This window comes from Phocoena phocoena, chromosome 3, assembly GCF_963924675.1.
Source record: "Phocoena phocoena chromosome 3, mPhoPho1.1, whole genome shotgun sequence".
In the NCBI taxonomy this organism is placed as follows: Eukaryota; Metazoa; Chordata; class Mammalia; order Artiodactyla; family Phocoenidae; genus Phocoena; species Phocoena phocoena.
This window is the reverse complement of record NC_089221.1, coordinates 64,525,144-64,546,005: the sequence shown is the minus strand read 5'-3', so window position 1 is coordinate 64,546,005 and position 20,862 is coordinate 64,525,144. Positions and strand designations below refer to the sequence as shown.

The 20,862-nt window shown below is 37.4% G+C and overlaps 1 protein-coding gene across 1 annotated transcript in view; it reads right to left on the bottom strand.

The window, feature by feature from the left end:
- Nucleotides 1–20,862, bottom strand: part of MSH3 (mutS homolog 3) — a 183,074-nt gene that overhangs the window by 6,003 nt on the left and 156,209 nt on the right. The window contains exons 21-22 of the mRNA XM_065874063.1: nt 8,897–9,083; nt 3,930–4,059 (exon numbers count right to left, since the gene is read on the bottom strand). Of these exons, the coding sequence (XP_065730135.1) occupies nt 3,930–4,059; nt 8,897–9,083 (317 nt within the window). The remainder of the gene's footprint in view (nt 1–3,929; nt 4,060–8,896; nt 9,084–20,862) is intronic.

Here is a 20,862-nt window from a genome sequence, read left to right as displayed (position 1 = left end):
AAAAGCCAATTCTTTTCATCTCAAAGACAAGTATTGCCTTTATCACTTCAACTGGGTTAGTCCTAACTGATTTCTCCACCTCCAGCCTCTCTTCTATAATCTAGCCTCCACACTGACCTTTCTAAAAAAGAGATTAATTCATCAGTCCATCTATCCATTCATTATCCACCCATCCATCTACCCATCCATCCACCCATCCATCCATCCATCCATCCATCCATCCATCCTTTTCTGAAAGCCTACTAAATGCCACAAAACCCCCTCATTTAAACACTGCTTTGCTGACGGCTTTTTCCTTTTTTTTGCTTTATATACATATAAGATGTAGTATATATAATATAGCTAGCTAAAAAATGTTTCTTAAATATAGCTATAAAATATAGTTAAATTATATAAAATATGATATTGCTCCCAAAAACTCATTAACATAACTCAGTACAAACAACTGCTGAATTTGTCATCATATGCTGGTCTCTACTTTAGTACTAATTATGGTAGTTCTTACAGCATCAAGGTAAATAATGTAACCACTCTTCCATAATCACCTGAAGGAAATATTTTTATAGTTACGTTCTACTTCAAGACTATCTTTCACCACTCTTCCATGGGAGAGAGAGGGAAGAAGAGGGAGAAGAGAGAGAGAAAGAGAGAGGGAGGCGTGTGTGCATGTACAAAGGAAACATGGAGGTGGAGAGAGCCAGGTCGCAGAGCAGATGGTAAAATGACTCATTTCTTTACAGCTTCAAATAAAAGTTCTTAGTGAGGACCCTACTTGTAAGCTATGACCAATTTCTTAAACAGGTATTACTGAAAAGCTTACCTGACACTGCTGAAAGTAATCATTGAAAGTAATCATTCAAGTTTCTGTTTGTTACAGGGAAACTTAGCAAAACTGTTTTAAAGCAAAACTCCTCTAGACAGATATTAAAGAGATGTGTGCTGATCAGTTTCTGAAGTCACTTTTAGGATAGATTCATAAAAATTTAGAGATGGATGAGGTTAGGAGACTTTTCCAACATCTTATGGACTGGAAGAGACTAAAACGCAGGTTTCTTACTGCTGGTCCATTGCTTTATCTACCACACCAAAAGAAATAGATAAGCATAGTATCTTGGAAGTCACCCAGAAGGTCACTGGGGCATTTTACTGACGACCAATGGCCTCTAATCTAGACAGAAGAGGAATTAGGTCAGAGGTAAAGGATGAAGCATAGATACAGTCAGGGATAATATTGGAAGTAAGCAGGCAATGGAGGAATGCTTCAAGTTTCTGAGTGAAAATTATTTTCAACCTAAAATTCTAGCCCTAGCTAAATTATAAATCAAGTGTGAAGGTATGGAGACATTTTCATTCACGCAAAATCTTAAAAATTTTACCTTCTTTAGTTGATATTATTAGTAGCCTATCCAAAATCTATTCCACCTCTAAGAAAACCCTGATTTATAAAGGAATTAACTCCCTGACCATTTATCTCAGGGAGCAGTGTCCTCATATCCAGCTCCAAATGTTGACCCCAATTAGTCTAGGCTGATCAAAGTTATCCCTTCCGTTCTTACTTCTAGGAATTGGTTTAAGAATGATCATGTGATTCAATCCTGAAAATAAGATAGGACACTGAGGAGAAGCTAGTGGGTATCTAAGAAAAGTTCCCTTGCTCCTAAGAAAGAGTCACAGGAAAAGCTGGTCCCTTTTCTTCCTTCCGACATCATCAATTCTGGATGCGATGCCCAAAAGAGCTGCAGCCATCTTGCTGCTAGTCTGATGATGAAACCAGCAGGGCAGGAAGACAAAGCCTGGAGAACTGCATAGAAGACGAGCTGAAGCCCACCCTTCCTGAGGTTCCTGTAATACGAGATTATATGTATCCTCATCGTCTGAGCTGGTGTGGGCCCAAGTGTTCTGTTACGTGCAATCCAATGCACAGAGGAGAGGTTAAGAGACTTCCTAGGATGACAGCAACATCTGGGCAGCAGGCCTAGGAAACAACCAGTTCAGACGAGCAGGAGGACAAAGGGCTCCAGGAAGAATGACACCAGTGGGGAAAACTGGAACCAACAGGTTCAGTCATGTGGAAAACTGTCTAGAGAGGTGTTTTGCAAAGCTATTGGAGGATACAGGAATTTTCAACAATAGACTCAAATAAAACAATGAAAGAATGAAAACAATTATTACCTTCAAGAAAAATGTTGTACAAGAAAGAAAACATACTTGGCTCATGAGTAAGCAATACCTACTGGCAGTAATAGTGAAAACAATGAATGTGAATGAAACGGAAAAAATGTGAAACTATTATACCAGGAGGAAGGGCAAGGGAGGGCGGAAGACTCTCATTTAACAGAAGTCAGTAAATATTGTGTCAGGTTGATGAACCAGGAGATAGGAAAATAAGCACAGTATTTAGAACTATGGAAGAAATGGATGAAAGAGTCAAAAGCAGTTGCCTTGGGACTGGAATGGGGAGGGGCCGTGGAGTAATAAAAGGATGGAAGCAGGGGACCACTGCCTGTTAGCATGAGTCTTTAGCTTTATCTAGTTTTTAAAAATTATGTTCACGAATAAAAATCTAAATCAATAAAATAAAATGCCAAAACACTTAAGATGTAAGGGTCTGGGTTAGTAGTCAGTTCACATCAAACACTTACCACTGACCCTTCCCTGCTAGTGAACTCTGTTTTGTTTATCCCATTGGATTTTAGCTTATAAGCTCCTCCTGTCACTTTGGATGCAGATGAATAGATACAAAACTGCTTCCATGAGAGAATTTATGATGTGTTTTTCAAGACCGCATGGTGGTGAAAGGCCAGGACTGCCTAACATTACATTTATCTTTGGTCCAGTGCTTTGTTTTATTTGGGCCAGTTGCCTGATATCTTTTTCAGGTCCATCCTTACTTATTACTTTTCCAAAATAAAATTTGGACTCTGGAGTATCTTTGATAATGGATTTTCCATTGTAGCGCACCAACTGCATAAGCCATCACTGGCCCACAGCTTAAAAAAAAATATTATTGGGCTTCCCTGGTGGCACAGTGGTTGAGAGTCCGCCTGCCAATGCAGGGGACACGGGTTCGTGCCCCGGTCCAGGAAGATCGCACATGCCGCAGAGCGGCTGGGCCTGTGAGCCATGGCCGCTGAGCCTGCGCGTCCGGAGCCTGTGCTCCGCAACGGGAGAGGCCACAACAGTGAGAGGCCCGTGTACCGCAAAAAAAAAAAAAAAAAAAAAAAAAAATTATTGAACAGGGGGAAAATAAAAGCTAAAATCTACTATATTACTTACAGCACTTGAATTTTTTCTATTGGCTAATGATGTTCTTTTTCATGAAATGTTTCATTTCTGTGACATGAGTAGTAAGCAGAAGGCTAGGAAAAATACTGTAGCTCCCATATACCATTTCTAGCAGAGCAGAAGAGAGCCTGCAGGCAGAGGACATGGATTCTAGGCTCAGTTCAACCCCCACCCAGGTGGCTGACATGGGGAACCCACTTTACCTGAGATTCACTTTCCTTGTCAAATTAAGATAACAAGTATGGCCAGTATAGAGTATTGCTCTTAGTAAGTTATTAATGCTAAATGATATTTTGGGAAATGTACTGAGTATTTTTAAAGATAACTAATACACTTGACTGTTAGGGCATCTTTTCTGAGATGGATCTAAGAATAAAACCTAAATGACCCCCTCACCCCACCTTCTTCTTGCAGAAAAATGAGATAAGGAGGGCCAGAGAAGGATTCAGACATGGTGAGGATAAATGCAAATTCTATCTGACCCTAAGCTTAGAGAAAATGAATTTGGACAAATGTCAATTACAATCAACATTCACAGCTTTCATGATTAATAAGCAATAAGTTCATGCTCCTATGAACTTCAAGTTATAAATTATGAAAACCAACAGAATTCTAGTTGTACTTACTGCAGGAACAATTCATACCTGGGTCCTGTTTGCTTTCATCCTCGTTGACCAAGAATCCCATGTGATAATTCCCCACCTGTTGTGAGTAACTTTTTTCTAATTCACAGACTGGTGGATAATGGGTAACAAAGAGGGTTAAGGATTTCACCTAAAGCAGTGAGACACAATGAAAGTTATTTTATTTTTAAATTTTAATTTAAACTTTTCTCCAACTTTATTTTGAAAAATTTCAAACCTTCATAAAAGCTTCAAGACAAGTACAATGAACACTCACGTATTCTTTATCTAAACAACCATTTGTTAGTATTTTGCCATATTTCCCCTTTCTTCCTCTCTCCCCCTCTACACACACACACACACACACACACACACACACACACACACACACACACACTTTTTTTCCTGAACCATTTGAGAATTGTAGACATCATGACACTTGGTCCCTAAATACTTAAGATTCTATCTTCTGAGAACAAAAACATTCTCCTATATAACCAGAATAAAATTATTCCACTCAAGAAGTTTAACAATGATATAGCACTATTTACTAATATATAGTCCATGAATTTCCCTTACTGTCCCAATAATGTTCTTCAGAAATTTCTTTATATTAAAAAAAAAAAATCAAGACTCATGTGGTGCACTTAGTCATGCCTCTTTAGTTCCCATTAATCTAGAACAGTTCCCAGACTTCTCTTTTTTCACTTCTATGTCTTTAAAATTTTTGAAGCATCCAGGAGGGCTGTTTTGCATAATCTCCCTCAACTTGGATTTGCCTCATTCAATTCAGATTAAAACTTATTACCAGCAATATTACATATATACGTAGGTGACATACCCTTTTCAGCATATCACATCAGGAGGTACATGATGTCAGTCTGATCTATTATTGGAGATGCTAAAGCTGATTATTTGGTTTAAGTGTGTGCCCTGAAGATTCCTTCACTGTACTGACACCTCTCTCCTTTGTAATTAATAAATAACTTGGGGGGTGATACTTTGAAACTGTGTGAATATCATTTTCTCCAACAATCTTTCATCCAAAGGTTTTACTATCTGTTGATCATCATTGCCTGAATCAGTTATTATTCTGGTAGTTAATAAATGCCGATTACTGGGCATATACCCTGAGAAAACCAAAATTCAAAAAGAGTCATGTACCAAAATGTTCATTGCAGCTCTATTTACAATAGCCCGGAGATGGAAACAACCTAAGTGCCCATCATCGGATGAATGGATAAAGAAGATGTGGCACATATATACAATGGAATATTACTCAGCCATAAAAGGAAACGAAATTGAGCTATTTGTAATGAGGTGGATAGACCTAGAGTCTGTCATACAGAGTAAAGTAAGTCAGAAAGAAAAAGACAAATACCGTATGCTAACACATATATATGGAATTTAAGAAGAGAAAAAAATGTCATGAAGAACCTAGGGGTAAGACAGATATAAAGACACAGACCTACTGGAGAACGGACTTGAGGATATGGGGAGGGGGAAGGGTGAGCTGTGACAGGGCGAGAGAGAGTCATGGACATATACACATTAACAAACATAAGGTAGATAGCTAGTGGGAAGCAGCCGCATGGCACAGGGACATCGGCCCCGTGCTTTGTGACCGCCTGGAGGGGTGGGATAGGGAGGGTGGGAGGGAGGGAGACGCAAGAGGGAAGAGATATGGGAACATATGTATATGTGTAACTGATTCACTTTGTTATAAAGCAGAAACTAACACACCATTGTAAAGCAATTATACCTCAATAAAGATGTTAAACAAAACAAAACAAAACAAAACAAAACAAAGCTTTCTCTATTAGCTGGAATTTTGTAAAGTAGAGCTTTCCCTTCTTCCTCCCGACCCTCACCATTTTAAAATTTATTTTTGTGTTGTTAGTATCAGTACAGACTGGTGGATTACTTAATTAGCAATGTTTTAAAGCACAGTTATATGTGTTCTAGAAATCCCTATCTTAAGGGAAGTTAACACCAAATCTTGGTCTAAACATTAGCAGAAGAGGGTAATCAAATTGAAGAACTCCAGTTTTGATTCATCTGCTATTCATCTTATTAAAAGTCAGAACATATGCCTTTTCTCTAAAAACAATTACCAATAAACCTATTAAGGCAGAATTTCTTTGACAAGTTGCTCTTAAAATCTGCCCTGAAATATCTTAGGACCAGCTGTCTCCCCAGTGTCCCTTCCCTGAGCTGACGGGCATTTCTAGCTGGAAGACCTAAGGGTTTGGGTTACACCCCTGCCCCCCTCAAGGCCATTTTCACCCTGCAGCAGCAACACGTAGCCTCCCTGACTTCTCCTTTTCCTCTCTTCCCCATCCCAGCAATCAAAAGACATCATGAAGAATAAAGATTTTCATCCATAAAAAAGTTAGGGACTCTTGTTCCTGAAGAATCCTCTTCAATGACTTAACTCCAAGGTAAACTATCTAAAACTAACACTTTCTTCATCAACATTTAAAATATCCAAAAACTGCTACAGAAGCAATGAAAACATAAGTGACAAATTCAATTCTGTCCTAATTTGTTCCTGAAGGTTCTTAAATGACTCTGAAATTGTGACAAACTGCTTTTGGCAGCCAGCCTCCAACGTGGCCCCAGAGATCTTCGCTTCCCAATGCTCATGCTCTTCAGTGGCCTCTTCCACGCAGATCAGGGCTGGCCCTGTGTACTCAACAACATGATGGCAAAATAAAATGCACTGCTGCTTCTACCTTGGCCTCTTGGAATGCCTCCTCTGGGGGAAGCCAGATGCCACTCTGTAAGGATTCTCAAGCAGCCCGTGGAGAGGCCCACAGCGAAAGAAACTGAGGGCCCTGGCCAATCGCCAGCACCAACTTGCCAGCCACGTGCGTGAGCCACGTTGGAAGAGGATCCTGTAGCCCTGGGTGACAACTTGACTGCAACCTCAGAAGAGGCCCTGGGCCAAAACCACCCAGGCAGGCTGCTCCCAAATTTCTCACCTCCAGATACTCTGAGAGACAATAAATGATTATTGTTGTTTTAAGCCACCGAGTTTCAGGGTATTTTGTTATGCAGTCATAGTAACTGATACACTGCTATAGAGTAGATACAATTAAAGGAAACTCAAAGTTGACAAATTCAGCTCTGTCATAATTTGTTCCTGAAGGCTCAAAACAAAGGAATGTCTTAATTAATCTAGTTTTTATTAAATGAAAGATTCTTTAAATTCTGTAGTGCTTTACAATTTTCCGAAGTGTCACGCACATGATTTCATATATCCCCATAATAACCCTTTCTCCCCTTACCCGTAAAAAGCCCCTCCCTGCTTCCTTCTCCCCACTAGTTTGCTCTCTGTATATGTGAGTCTGCTTCTTTTTTGTTATATTCACTACTTTGTTGTATTTTTTGATTCCACATAAGTGATATCATACAGTATTTGTCTTTCTCTGTCTGACCTATTTCACTTAGCATAATGCCCATCCATGTTGCTGCAAATGGCAAAATTCCATTTTTTTTTTACAGCTGAGTAGTATCTTTTTTTTTTTTAACATCTTTATTGGAGTATAATTGCTTTACAATGGTGTGTTAGTTTCTGCTTTATAACAAAGTGAATCAGCTATACATATACATATATTCCCATATCTCCTCCCACTTGCATGAGTAGTATTCTTAAATGAATGTTTAAAAAGTGTGTTTTGGAGGCAGATATAGAACTATACTGAATCTGTAGTTTCTACAATGATTAAAGAAAAGTTCCTAAGCTATATCTTTTTGAAAATACAGAATTTCTTTAAAAGTAAAAAGTATTTATTTTAAAACAGAAAATATGTCATCATTAACTATGTAATCTAACTAAATGTTTAAACAAAAAACTGAGGGCCACAAAACTTTAAAGAAAAGGGGATTTTATTTTTGCAAAGAAATACGAGCAAAAATGTGCTTTTATTGGCTATTTAAGGAAGAAAGAAAGAAATGAAAATGGAAGGAAGACAGAGACAAAGAAAAGTTAAAAAGTAGAGAACAAAATAGAAAAAGAAAAACCAAAGAAGAGACAAGGTTCAGGGGCAGGTGCTAAGGTGAGAGAAAAAAAGGAGAGATCAAAATGAACAAAACCAGAGACAGTTAATAACGGGGACAGTTTGATGGAGATGACGGGGGTGCAAAGTTTGACACAAACAAAAGTTCACATTCAGATGCTTAGAAACGAACTCTGGGATTTCCCTGGTGGCGCAGTGGTTAAGAATCCACCTGCCAATGCAGGGGACATGGGTTCGATCCCTGGTTGGGAAGATCCCACGTGCCGTGGAGCAACCAAGCCCGTGCACCTCAACTACTGAGCCTGCGCTCCAGAGTCCGCGAGCCACAACTACTGAAGCCCGCGCGCCTAAAGCCTGTGCTCCGCAACAAGAGAAGCCACCGCAATGAGAAGCCCATGCACTGGAAGAGAGTAGCCCCCGCTCGCCACAACTAGAGAAAGCCCACGCACAGCAACAAAGACCCAATGCAGCCAAAAAAAAAAGAAATGAACTCTTAAAAAAAAAAAAGACACATGCACTGAAGGTGTTACTAAGATAGAGACACCTAAAGATCAGATCAAAGGTCTTATAAGGAGATCTTCTAGGATATTGTTGAAAAAAGGCAAAAATGGCACTATCTCTTATTTGGTTCTTTTCTCAAGGATTGGGTTGCAGGTGATGGGCCCTGCTCTTGATTTAGTTTGCTAAGGAGAGTAAGATACAGTTCTAGGTGGAAATATTGCCAAGGAGGCCTTTCTCCTACTGACCAGGTTTATTCTGCCTCAGCAAAAGAAAGCAAGACACATCAAAGAACTACAAACGTTACTTAGGGCCAATCTATCTGAGTTCCATATATAGCATTTGAATGATCAATTGCAGGAACAGGATCAACTGCAGGATAATATTGAATATTTTGAAACTGAGGTCAGGAAAACAATCTGTATAGTATGCACCATTCCTGTACAAAAAGGTATGCAAGATACTTACGTCTCTAATAAAATGCTCAAGTGTAGCATAAGCAATGGCGATTCCATCATGGGTGCTTGTCCCTCTTCCCAATTCATCCAAGATAACCAAAGACTGTGATGTTGCTTTTCTTATTATTTCTGCTGTGTCAGCCAGTTCTTCCATAAATGTACTCTGTCCTTTATATATGTTATCTGCAGCCCCCATCCTACAAACAAGATGACAAAATCCTGATTTTCCTCTGAACTTCATTATTAGGAAGCCAGACATTATTTTCTGAGCAATAACTATAAAAGATCCCTACAGGGGTCTATGTACTTTGAGCCAATAACAGCTGAAATTGTATTAAACAAAAGAAAATATGTTGGATATAAAGAGTGTCTAACATCAAATGGCACCTTATAGAAACATTCCGGGTAGAACCTGAGGTACTGGACAGAGCTCTTGAAAAGCAGGGAAACCTCTGACTCAGCCTCTTTCTGACCAATCATTTCAAATCAAGGTTTTAGTACTCACAGGGGAAAACAACGCTTCTCTGTATCACTGTGTGCAAAATCCTTGAGTACTAGGATGCTGTACAATCAAAGGCTTTTTCCAGTGTTTCCTGAAGAAGATTCCACACCGATATTACAAATTAAAGTACCATGTTGAAATAAAACTTTTCTTTTTTTTTTTACTAGAACTAGAATTATGGAGGTTTAAATAACCTCAGACACCTAATACAGGTTCCTAAAGTGGACTTCATGGAACAATGTTCTTAGAGATGTCAAGAAACAGGTTCAAAAGTTGTAAGGGCTCTTTCCTGTAAGACTTCTTAGAGCCTTTAATATTCTACTACATATTGTGCATTTCTTATACCTGATCTAGTACACAGCATTTCTAACTCATTTAACCATGGACCCTTGAAACTTCTGGAGCACCTTCTGACAATAATGGTTTACAGAACACATTTTGGGAGAATGTAAAAAAAAATCTGGGGGGAAAAATTAGGTATTTGAACTCCAGGTCATGGAGTTTGCAGCAAAACCTAGAATTCAGACTCCGACCCACTAGCCAGCTTTGTGGACGCTGGTGACTATTTTCTCAGCAAAATACCTTCATCAATTTAGTTTTTCTACAACAGTTCACGTGTGACCTACAGTAGCATAATATGTCTCTTATTTCTGGAAAAACTCATGGTAGAACCGAGCCTTAACTATCCTGTGGCTGGAGCCACGTACTGGGCAGGAGCAATGGAGTATAATCCCCACCTCCTCACTTCCAAAGACTGGTGGCACCTTAGGAGAACTGCTCCACTGATCAGTGGCATTTAGAAACTGTAATTAACTACATCTATGATGGAGGTGATAATGCTGTCGATTCTGTCTCCTTTAAAATCGATAACTACAAAACATAATTTCTGAAATGCTGCTAACTCAGGAGCATTCTGGTTACTTTTTCAAAGTTTAAATCCTGTTATTTACCTCCATTTTCAGTGTTTACTTTACTAATATGTTCCCTACCACAAAGCAAGAATATTAAACTTTCCTATCCCTGCAACCACTCTGAATTCTTCAGAACCATAATGTTTGATTCTCACTTAACAATGTTTGATTTTATTCCTGACAGGTTGTGAACTGACAAAAAGAACGTATCTTTCGCTGATAATAAAATAGCTCTGAGAAGGCAAATATCGGGGGGGGGGGGTATCTTTGATTCAAGAGTTAGAAAACCAAGCAAGCACTGGCTAAGATTTTAATGAAACAGTTTATGTATACTTAAGTGCTTTCTAGAAATACTACGGTAACAGAGTGGTCTCACTGGGAACTGCAGGAATTGTAGAATGCTTTGGGGAAAGACATTCTAAGGTGAGATTTCAAAACAGGAGGGAAGGCTGAATGATCAGTCAATAAAAAAAGATGGGAGCTAATTGGTTCTTTCAGGAAAAAAAAAAAAACGACAACAAACAAAGATGTGTCCCTACTTACACCATATTCCAAAATCAATGTATATGAATTTAAAAGTTGAATGTAAAAATAGAAACCATACACATACCAAGCAGTCTAGATGAAATTTAATCTCTAGACAGGTGGGTGGATGGCTTTATATACATGGCATCAAAACATGTGTGTAGCAAAACGCCACGGTACCAATGTGTCCTACGGTATTACAGGGTTTCTATCCTTAAGGAGGTCAGGCTAGATTTCAGGGGATCTTGGGTGTATTTTTATTAAACAATGGTCCCAACTCTACTATTAGACCAGTAGTTTTTAAATACCTTTTACCTGTTAAATCCTTTGTTCACATGAAATTTTACAAAGAAACTCACTCTGCCAATGATATCAAAGGAACACTGATTTGGTCAAGAACCCAGCACTGAGGCCTCGCTTCCCTTCTAGAGGGGGCGCTGTGGGATTCCTAACACCCTGTAGAACAGTTTGAAAGCCACTCCATTATACGAGCCAAAACATTTTTTCACAATTCTATTTTTCCATAGCACCTGATGATAAAGTAGCAATGCTGCCCAGCAGACACTAAAGAAATGGTGGCGCCTTAACCAGTCACTGAGGCCACTGGGGAAGTATGTGTTGTAACTGTGGGAACTGTTTATTGATAAAAATATTTTCTGGGGCTCCCCTGGTGGCGCAGTGGTTGAGAGTCCGCCTGCCGATGCAGGGGACACGGGTTCGTGCCCCGGTCTGGGAGGATCCCACGTGCTGCGGAGCGGCTGGGCCCGTGAGCCATGGCCGCTGAGCCTGTGCGTCCGGAGCCTGTGCTCTGCAACGGGAGAGGCCACAGCAGTGAGAGGCCCACATACCGCCAAAAAAAAAAAAAAAAAAAAAAAATATATATATATATATATATATATATATTTTTTTTTTTTTTCTGTTAACTTCTCTTAAGAAATTTCCTTTAAGGAATTCCTCTTCTTAAATTTATTTTTCCAATAAATTTCAGCAATATAAAGATTTTATATGATTCTGATGGACACAGAATTTTATCAATAAATCCATTTTCCTTTTGGTCTTGGTTACTAGGAAACAACTGGATAGCACCTTATAATGACAAATAGCAACACTGACTTTATCTTAGGTTTCTATCCTTACTTGTCCTTGATATTTGAATACCATTTTACTTTCTTGTTGTCCTGCTCTATTGTATATATCCCAGTAAACTGTCTAAAATAAGTTTTGGAAATAAGGCAGGGTATAACACCATTAACAAAAGGTCTGTAATTTTCTATTAATCCAACAAGCATTTACAACACATCCTACTGGACAATGATTCTGAAATTTTTCAAATGTTAAAATATGTTAGAGATTTAAGGAATTCAGAACATATGTCATTATTATCATTCTGCCTGTATTTGTATTCAAATGCAGGGAAAAATGGAAAATGCATTCTTTAGGTTTCATCTCAGAGTAAGTTTGCTCTGACAGGTTACAGATATGTGATTAAGAAAAAAAAAAATCACTCTGATATTTTTAGGAGTGGCGGCTGACTAATCTTTCTAATCCCCTACTCCCTCCTCGTCTAACCCTTATATAGGTCAACAAAGCTTAATAAAGCATTAATGGAGAAAAGAAATTACTACTTTTTTGAATCAGTTTCTAAAATCAAGAACACTTTCATGAAAATTTGAACAAGTTTGTTTTTATGAGGTCTTGATATTTTCAGATAACATTCTAGATGTTTCTAAATTATAGCAAATAGGGTGGGGCTCTGTCCCTTCAACCCACAATCTTTGGGCCTTATGAAAGGAAAATGCTAGCACGAGGGAGAAATTCTGAAATTAACAGGTGGAAAAAAGGATTCTTTATATTGAATGATAAGTCACTGCAGCTTAACTATGAAAACTGTTAACTAGAGGAAATGATTATTGTACTGCATCAGGATTTTTTTGGACATACTTTAAGTGCTTTTAAAATAATATATAAATACATATATTTTACATATATATAACTAAAATTTAGCATTTTAAAAAATTATTTATTTATTTGTTTTTGGCTGTGTTGGGTCTTCGCTGCTGTGCTTTCTCTAGTTGTGGCGAGCTGGGGCTACTCTTCGTTGCAGTGCGCGGGCTTCTCCTCGTGGTGGCTTCTCTTGTTGTGGAGCACGGGCTCGAGGCACGCAGGCTTCAGTAGTTGTGGCACGCAGGCTCAGTAGTTGTGGCACACGTAAAATTGACCATTTTAACACTGTTTAGGTGTATAATTCAGTGGTATGAAGCACATCCACAACGTTGTGCAGTCATCACTACTTTCCATTAGCAGAACTTCTTCATCATCTCAAAATAACCCATCAAAAAATAACTCCCTGTTCTTCTCTCCCCTCAGCCTCTGCCTCTATGAATCTGCCTCTTCTAGTTCCTCAGATAAGTGAAATCATACTCTATTTGTCCTCTAAGTGTTTTGTATAGGAGGGCTTTTATATTAGCTAATTTTGCCTTCTTTTTGGAATTGAAGATGTTCTACTCACTTCATTTCGCTAAAAACTTTGCAGAATTCTGTACAGTATGGGTGTTTTAGCTTGGTTTTTTTTTGCATATTATGTAATTTTTACAAAAGGAAATAATCTCCTGAATAGCAAAGTACTCTAACTTAAGAAGGATGGTGTAAGGAAGAAAAAAAAAGTTCAAGTCTAAGAAGAGAAAAAAGGCTTCAAAAGAATACCAAATATTGAAAGATGTGTGGATACAGCATAGTATTTAAAAGGTATAAAAAAATGTGAAGTAGTAGATCTGTATCACATTTACACATAAACATTAACCCAGCAATGGAATGAAATCACAAATAATTTACCACTACACATGTGCATTTTTTAAAAGGCTGGAAGGCCATACACCTAAAGGACGATTTCCAGGTAGTGGAATTACAGGTGATTTAAATTTTTTTCCTTTTTGAGCTTTTCTATAGTTTTAAATTTTGCACAATGAATAAGCTTTACGGTATCATTAGAAAAACAAATGTTATTTTAAAAATCACAGTACATTTAAAACACTTTATACTCTACTGATACATTTAAAACACTTTATACTCGACTGTACCATTGTGTTAAGACAAGGCAAAATGACTGCAATTAGCAAGATAAATAACCAGCTTTCTTCTACCAATATCAAAAACACCTCATTAGCAGCAATGAAATTATTATAATAGATAATGAAAAAGGTTTCTTTATCTAGGGTAATTGTTTCTACTAACAGCTGCAATCAGATCACACTATGGTATTTAAAGTCAATTTATAACAGCTATTACAGTGAACTGCAAATATAACCAAGCAAAAAAACACTACAACAGTCTTTCAGTGTCAATGGAAACATAGCTGAAAATCAAGGCAGCAATCCAGGAAAATGCCAAACTTGTATTGGCTCACATGACACCATGTTCACTAGAACCACCTACAAAGCACATGCAGGCCACATAAGGACACAGGTGTTTTCCTATCAAAGGAAACCCACAGTGTGCTGACTGGGCAAATTACTCCCCAACACATCTACTTGTCTATTCAGTGGGATAGTCCCAAGAAATTCAAAGGAAAATAGTTAAGAATTTCTTAACTATTTTCTGTGAAACAACACAAATAATTAAGGCCATCAAAGCAAGGATAAATCAGTCATGAGGGAAAAGACTAACTAGATTAATTAATAAGTTCAATACAGGGAAACGCGACACAACCAGAGGAGGCATTCTTATAACTGAACTCACACTATGAGCTTGAGCAAATCACAATCTCTGTTTCTGCTTTTCCTTCTGTAAAATGTCAAGTGTTGAAACTAAATAATAGCTCCTAAACCTGGATATGTTTCTGAGTCACTTGCAGAGGTTCTTTTTTTAAAAATATTTTTTTCAGTTGAAGTATAGTTGATTTTCAATGTCATATTAGTTTCAAGTGTACAGCACAGTGATTCAGTTATATATATGTAAATATATGTGTGTGTGTGTATATATTCTTTTTCAGATTCTTTTCACTTATAGGTTATTACAAAATATTGCATACAATTCCCTGTACTATACAGTAGGTACCTGTTGGTTATCTATTTTATAAACAGTACTGTGTATATATTAATCCCAACCTCCTAATTTATCACCCCCCCCCCTTCCCCTTTGATAGCCATAAGTTTGCTTTCTATGTCTGTGGGGCTATTTCTGCTTTGTAAGTAAGTTCAATTGAACCTTTTTTTTTTTTAAGATTCCACATATAAAGGATATCATATGATATTTGTCTTTCTCTGTCTGACTTACTTCACTTAGCATGATAATCTCTAGGTCCATCCATGTTGCTGCAAATGGCATTATATCATTCTTTTCTATGGCTGAGTAATATTCCATTGTGTATGTATACACATACATACACACACACACACACACACACACACACACACACACACACCACATCCTCTTTATTCAGTCATCTGTCAAAGGACATTTAGGTTGCTTCCATGTCTTGGATACTGTAAACAGTGCTGCAATGAACACTGGGGTGCATGTATCTTTTTGAATTATAGTTTTCTCCAGATATATGCCCAGGAGTGGGACTGCTGGATCATATGGCAACCCTATTTTTAGTTTTTTAAAGAACATCCAAACTGTTCTCCATAGTAGCTGTACCAATTTACATTCCCACCAACAGTGTAGGAGGGTTTCTTTTTCTCCACACCCTTTCTAGCATTTATTATTTGTAGACTTTTTGATGATGGCCCTTCTGACTGGAGTGAGATGATACCTCACTGTAGTTTTGATATCCATTTCTCTAATAATTAGCAATGTTGAGCATTTTTCCATGTGCTTGTTGGCCATCTGGATGTCTTCCTTGGAGAAATGTCTACAGATTCAATGCAATCCCTATCAAATTACCAAGGGCATTTTCCACAAAACTAGAACAAAAATTAAAAAATTTGTATGGAAACACAAAAGACCCTGAACAGCCAAAACAATCTTGAGAAAGAAAAATGCAGCTGAAAGAATCAGGCTCCCTGACCTCAGACTATACTGCAAAGCTATAGTAATCAAAACAGTATGGTACTGGCACGAAAACAGACACACAAATCAGTGGAACAGGATAGAAAGCCCAGAAGTAAACCCATGTACCTATGGTCAATTAATCTACAACAAAGGAGGTAAGAATATACAATGGAGAAAAGACAGTCTCTTCAATAAGTGGTGCTCCAAAAACTGGACAGTTACATTTAAAAGAATGAAATTAGAACATTCTCTAACACCATAAACAAAAACAAACTCAAACTGGATTAAAGACCTAAATGTAGGACCAGATACTATAAAACTCCTAGAGGAAAATATAGGCAAAAAGCTCTTTGATGTATATTATAGCAATATTTTTTTGTATCTGTCTCCTAGAGTAATTTTTTTGTATCTGTCTCCTAGAGTAATAAAAACAAAAATAAACAAATGAGACCTAATTAAACTTAAAAGATTTTGCACACCAAAGGAAACTGTAAACAAAATGAAAAGACAACCTACAGAATGGGAGAAAATATTTGCAAATGATGCAACTGAAAAGGGATTAATTTCCAAAATATAAAAACAGCAAACAGCCCAATCAAAAATGGGAAGACCTAAGCACGAGTTCTTAATTACAAAGTCCAGGAGTCTCCTTCATCATACCGATAACAACTGTACCTCCAGGGAATCTACATTCCAGGGACATGCCTGGAATCTGCACTTAAAACTAAACGAAACCGAACCCTCAGGTGACTTTGAAGCATTAAATTCATACGACCACTTCCCATCAAAAAGATGAAGTGAGATATCTCCTGTTTGGCAGACACAGCTACAGGAGCTAAATAAACCAGAGAGGCACTCACAAGGCAACATTTCTGTTGCCAATAAAATTCTCAACAGCCCACTCATTTCGTAAAATATAATGTGGTTTTTAGTGCTGGTATTTACTACCAACTAGAAGACATGTACTCAGTCAAGATATTTTCCTTCTGTCCAAGAAGTATACATATATTTTAACAGAGTAAAAATACTCCACAGTAGGTACTCAATCAATATGTGCTGAATTAAACTAAATTCAGCAAACAAACCAGTTATCATCCACACAGCCAAAAGCAAACATTTAAGATAATTTAATTTAAGCATTTGAAGACCTATTACCTTCCAATTCTCTCTCAAAGTAAACACAATGGTGCGATTCTGAGTACAAAGCATTCCTGAAGCTGGGGACCATAAGAAAGAGTTTACGTGGGGAGGGTGGCATGAAAATTATTAACCAGAGGCCACTTAATGTAAATACTCCTTTCTACCAACATTTAATTGACATAAATAGAAATAAATTATGCTGAGAGAAGCCAGTTGTTTTGTTTTTTTTCAACCAGACTTAATAATTCATCGCTTTTCTAAAACTTAAATACTGAGTCCAAAAAGTTGAATGAGGTTTAAGTTTGCACTTATCAGGATAATAAGAAACAGATCTTAATTGAGTGATGCACTCAAAGATGTTAATAATCCTTGGAAATATGTGTCTAGAAATATAATATTTCACCAATGAGTACATATATCACCAATTAGGGCCAAATGTATATGTTTGCCAAAATTCTACTTTTAAAAAATCCTTCTTATTCAGAGAAAGGTTCATGAGGTTACAACATCCAGGAAAAGACTCCCAAAGCCTCCTGTTTATAGCTTTTCACGCATTTATTTATTCTTCTTACGGCACAGCACACACCACATAGTAGGCACTCAATGAATATTTATGGAAAACATGAATTTAAACCTAGTGTTGTAAATGTCCAATTAATAATGCAAAAATAACCAATTTAAAGATAAAGTTTGGGAATTCCCTGGCAGTCCAGTGGTTAGGACTCCATGCTTCCACTGCACGGGGCACGGATTCGATCCCTGGCTGGGGAAATAAGATCGCGCATGCCACGCGGCATGAACAAAAAAAAAAAAAGACAAAGTTTGGAGCCAAATTTTATGCACACATCTGCTAGATTTTAATATTTTTTCCATTGAGCGCAAAAAAGGATCTGAAGTGATTTAGAATAACAAAATATTTATAACAGAAGAGTTACAATGAATATGAAAGTAAGATTACAAGCCATATAGTAGATGCTCAAATTTGAGACAGCAAGTTTAGCATGAGCTTTTAAAATGCTAATTTTAGGGTCTCACGCTGAAGATTCCAATATAATAGGTCTGTGACAGGCCTTAGAAAGCAGCATTTTTAACAAGCATCTCTGATTCTGATGCAGCTGTTCTAAGAATCATGCTAGAGAAATACTCATGGAGAAATACTCCCATATAAGAAGAGATGGGGAAAACTAAACCAAATTTGTTTCTACACTTGCGCCTTAAATTTAGCTCTTAACCTCTTGGCAGTCAAGACAAAAAGGAATTAAAGGGGGAGCAGCCATTGGCTGAAAACATGAGGCCTGGCAGTTTGTCAGGGAAGGCCAATAAAGTGCTTCAAATCTCTTTATAAACAGGCACAGCACGCACATGGAGAGAAAAAAATTCCTTAGCATTAATAAAATGTCATTTATCAGATGGTACTTCATGTAAAACATATTAATAGAAATGAAAATGCCCTTATGACCAATTTTTGAGACTATATAGAAACATATCAAATGGGTATTTCTTGTTCTAATTAATTTAAATCGTAGGGACAAACTTTTACATACTGCTGGTAGGATTCTAAACTGGTCCATGTTCCTTGAAGAACCAGAAAGATGCACATTCCTTACACTCTACAGTCCCACTCCTAGGTAAAGCCCAGAATCAGAAAACTCACACGTGTACTAGATGTGTGTAAGACAGGTATCAGCACTGTTGATATTTGCAACAAATTTGAATCATATTAGATATTAATCAAGAAAAATGGATAAACTATGGTACATGCATACAATGGACTATCATAATTAGAGAAAAATGAGTGAACTAGAATTATATGCATCCATATGGATGAAGTTCATAAATATAGCATTGAGGGGGAAAAAGCCACTTGCAGAAGAATGACGCTTAAAAGCATACAAAACATAAAGTTTAAAAGCATACCAAATAATTCCATATATTATTTCAAAACATACCTATGTAGTAAAAATATAGAGAAACTCATGAGATAAAAACCAGAGTCAAAAAGGGTTACTCTGGATGGGGTGGAGGGGAACAGGACCAGGGAGGGTTATGGGTTCAGTTGGATTTGCAATGCTTTATTTCTTTAGTAGGTTGGAAGCTACAAGGGGACTGTAATATGTCTGAATAATTTCATAATAAATGAAAAATATGAGGTTATAATATTAAACCATATCCTAGTAAAAATTTAAAATCCTAGGGATATAACTGAATGTGGTCCATATAGACTCCTTTCCAATGGTAATAGGAAGAGAAGGCAAGGACAGGGGGAATGGACAAGGAACAGGGTTCTTCTACTAGAGCAGTGCATCCCAGATGGAGGTCTCAGAGGTTAAAGAGTTCAGGGAACCTCTGCATAGCAGACACACCACAGCCAATAAAAGTGTGAGACTAATCTGTAAGAACTGACAGGGAAATTCAGTTTCCCCCAGGTTAGGAAATAAAAGCAAGCTACATAATAATAATGCTTAGTATAAGACCACTTAAGAGAGAAGACTTATGTATACCTCTAAACTTGTGGAAAGTTACATGAAAAACCATAAAGAGATGCTGACCTGTAGAGAAGTAAACATTTCACTTAATACCCTACTACACTGTAAACAGTTTTCATAATAAGCTTCTCTTACTTTTAGAATTAAATAACTGAGCTCTCCAGCAAGGGCTTGGGGAAATGCTTCTCAGCCTTGCCCACATTTCAAAACCACCTGGACACATGTAAAATTCAAATTCCCAAACCCTGCCCCAGGCCAACTTAGAACCTCTGAGGGCAGGGTCCAGGTTTCAATATACTTTAAAAGCTCCATTAAAAAAAAATCCAATGTACATTAAGGGTTAAAAAAATCAAAGATATTAAATGTGCAAAGGGCAATGTTTCTGTTATGAAAATTAAAGACACCAGTCTTGCATACTGATCTGACAGAAAGCCATCAATTCCTAAAGGAGGAAGAACTAGGGCTACTTACAGGCTGGGTTACAACTTCGGAAAAATAAAGTCTGATATGCTCTTGGGAAGGTTTAAAGCTTAGAACCCCAAATTCCATGCTATTGAGTAGGGAAGAGAAGTCTGTCCAGGAAAAAAGTATTCCCAGACAAAGACCATATATGCATTTCATTAGACGCCTATGAAACATCTCATTTTGACTGATATAACCCTTAACATTTTTTGGGCAGGGGAGTACTTTTGTTACCTGTTTATTTCAGAATTTTGAAAATATTCATAAGCCAAACTAAAGAAAAGTCACCATAATCCTATATCTTTTACAATATTTTGGAATGCAGCCTTCTATCTAGATGGTTTTCTCTGCATATATTTACATATACAATTTGTCATACAAAAGTGGAATCACACTGAATGCCAAGCTTCATAACCAGCTCTTTTTCATGTATTGTAATAAGAATATTCTTTCATGTGATACTACTTCTGGATTGGCCCATCAGGACTAGGTAACTGTAAAATGTATCCCCAAGTAGATGAATAAACTAATGTGTTTGCAGGAGTTAACTCAGAATGAATGCTACTATACTGAAACAATGAATTTGGTGTTGGCAAGGTTTAGAGTGCGGAATATTTGGTTAACTTCTTTCAAGGATGACAGCTAAGACCAGCAATTCGTAGTGATTTCACACCCTTTAAAAATTATTCTCAAAACCTGGTATTATCAAACTTTTTGTTTTATAGATGTGAGACCTGAGGCTAAGTTTAGAAAAGGAGTACTATACTAACATATATGTGAAGACAGACTTTTAAATCCAAAATACTAATGACACAGACTCTAGAAGAAGGAACAAAACTCAAATTTATTGAGTACCTATTACATACCAGGCACTTCATGTACTTAATTCCCACAATAATCTGTGATTAAGCAGTATTATCTCCATTTTATAGATGAAAAAACTGAGACATTGAGAAGT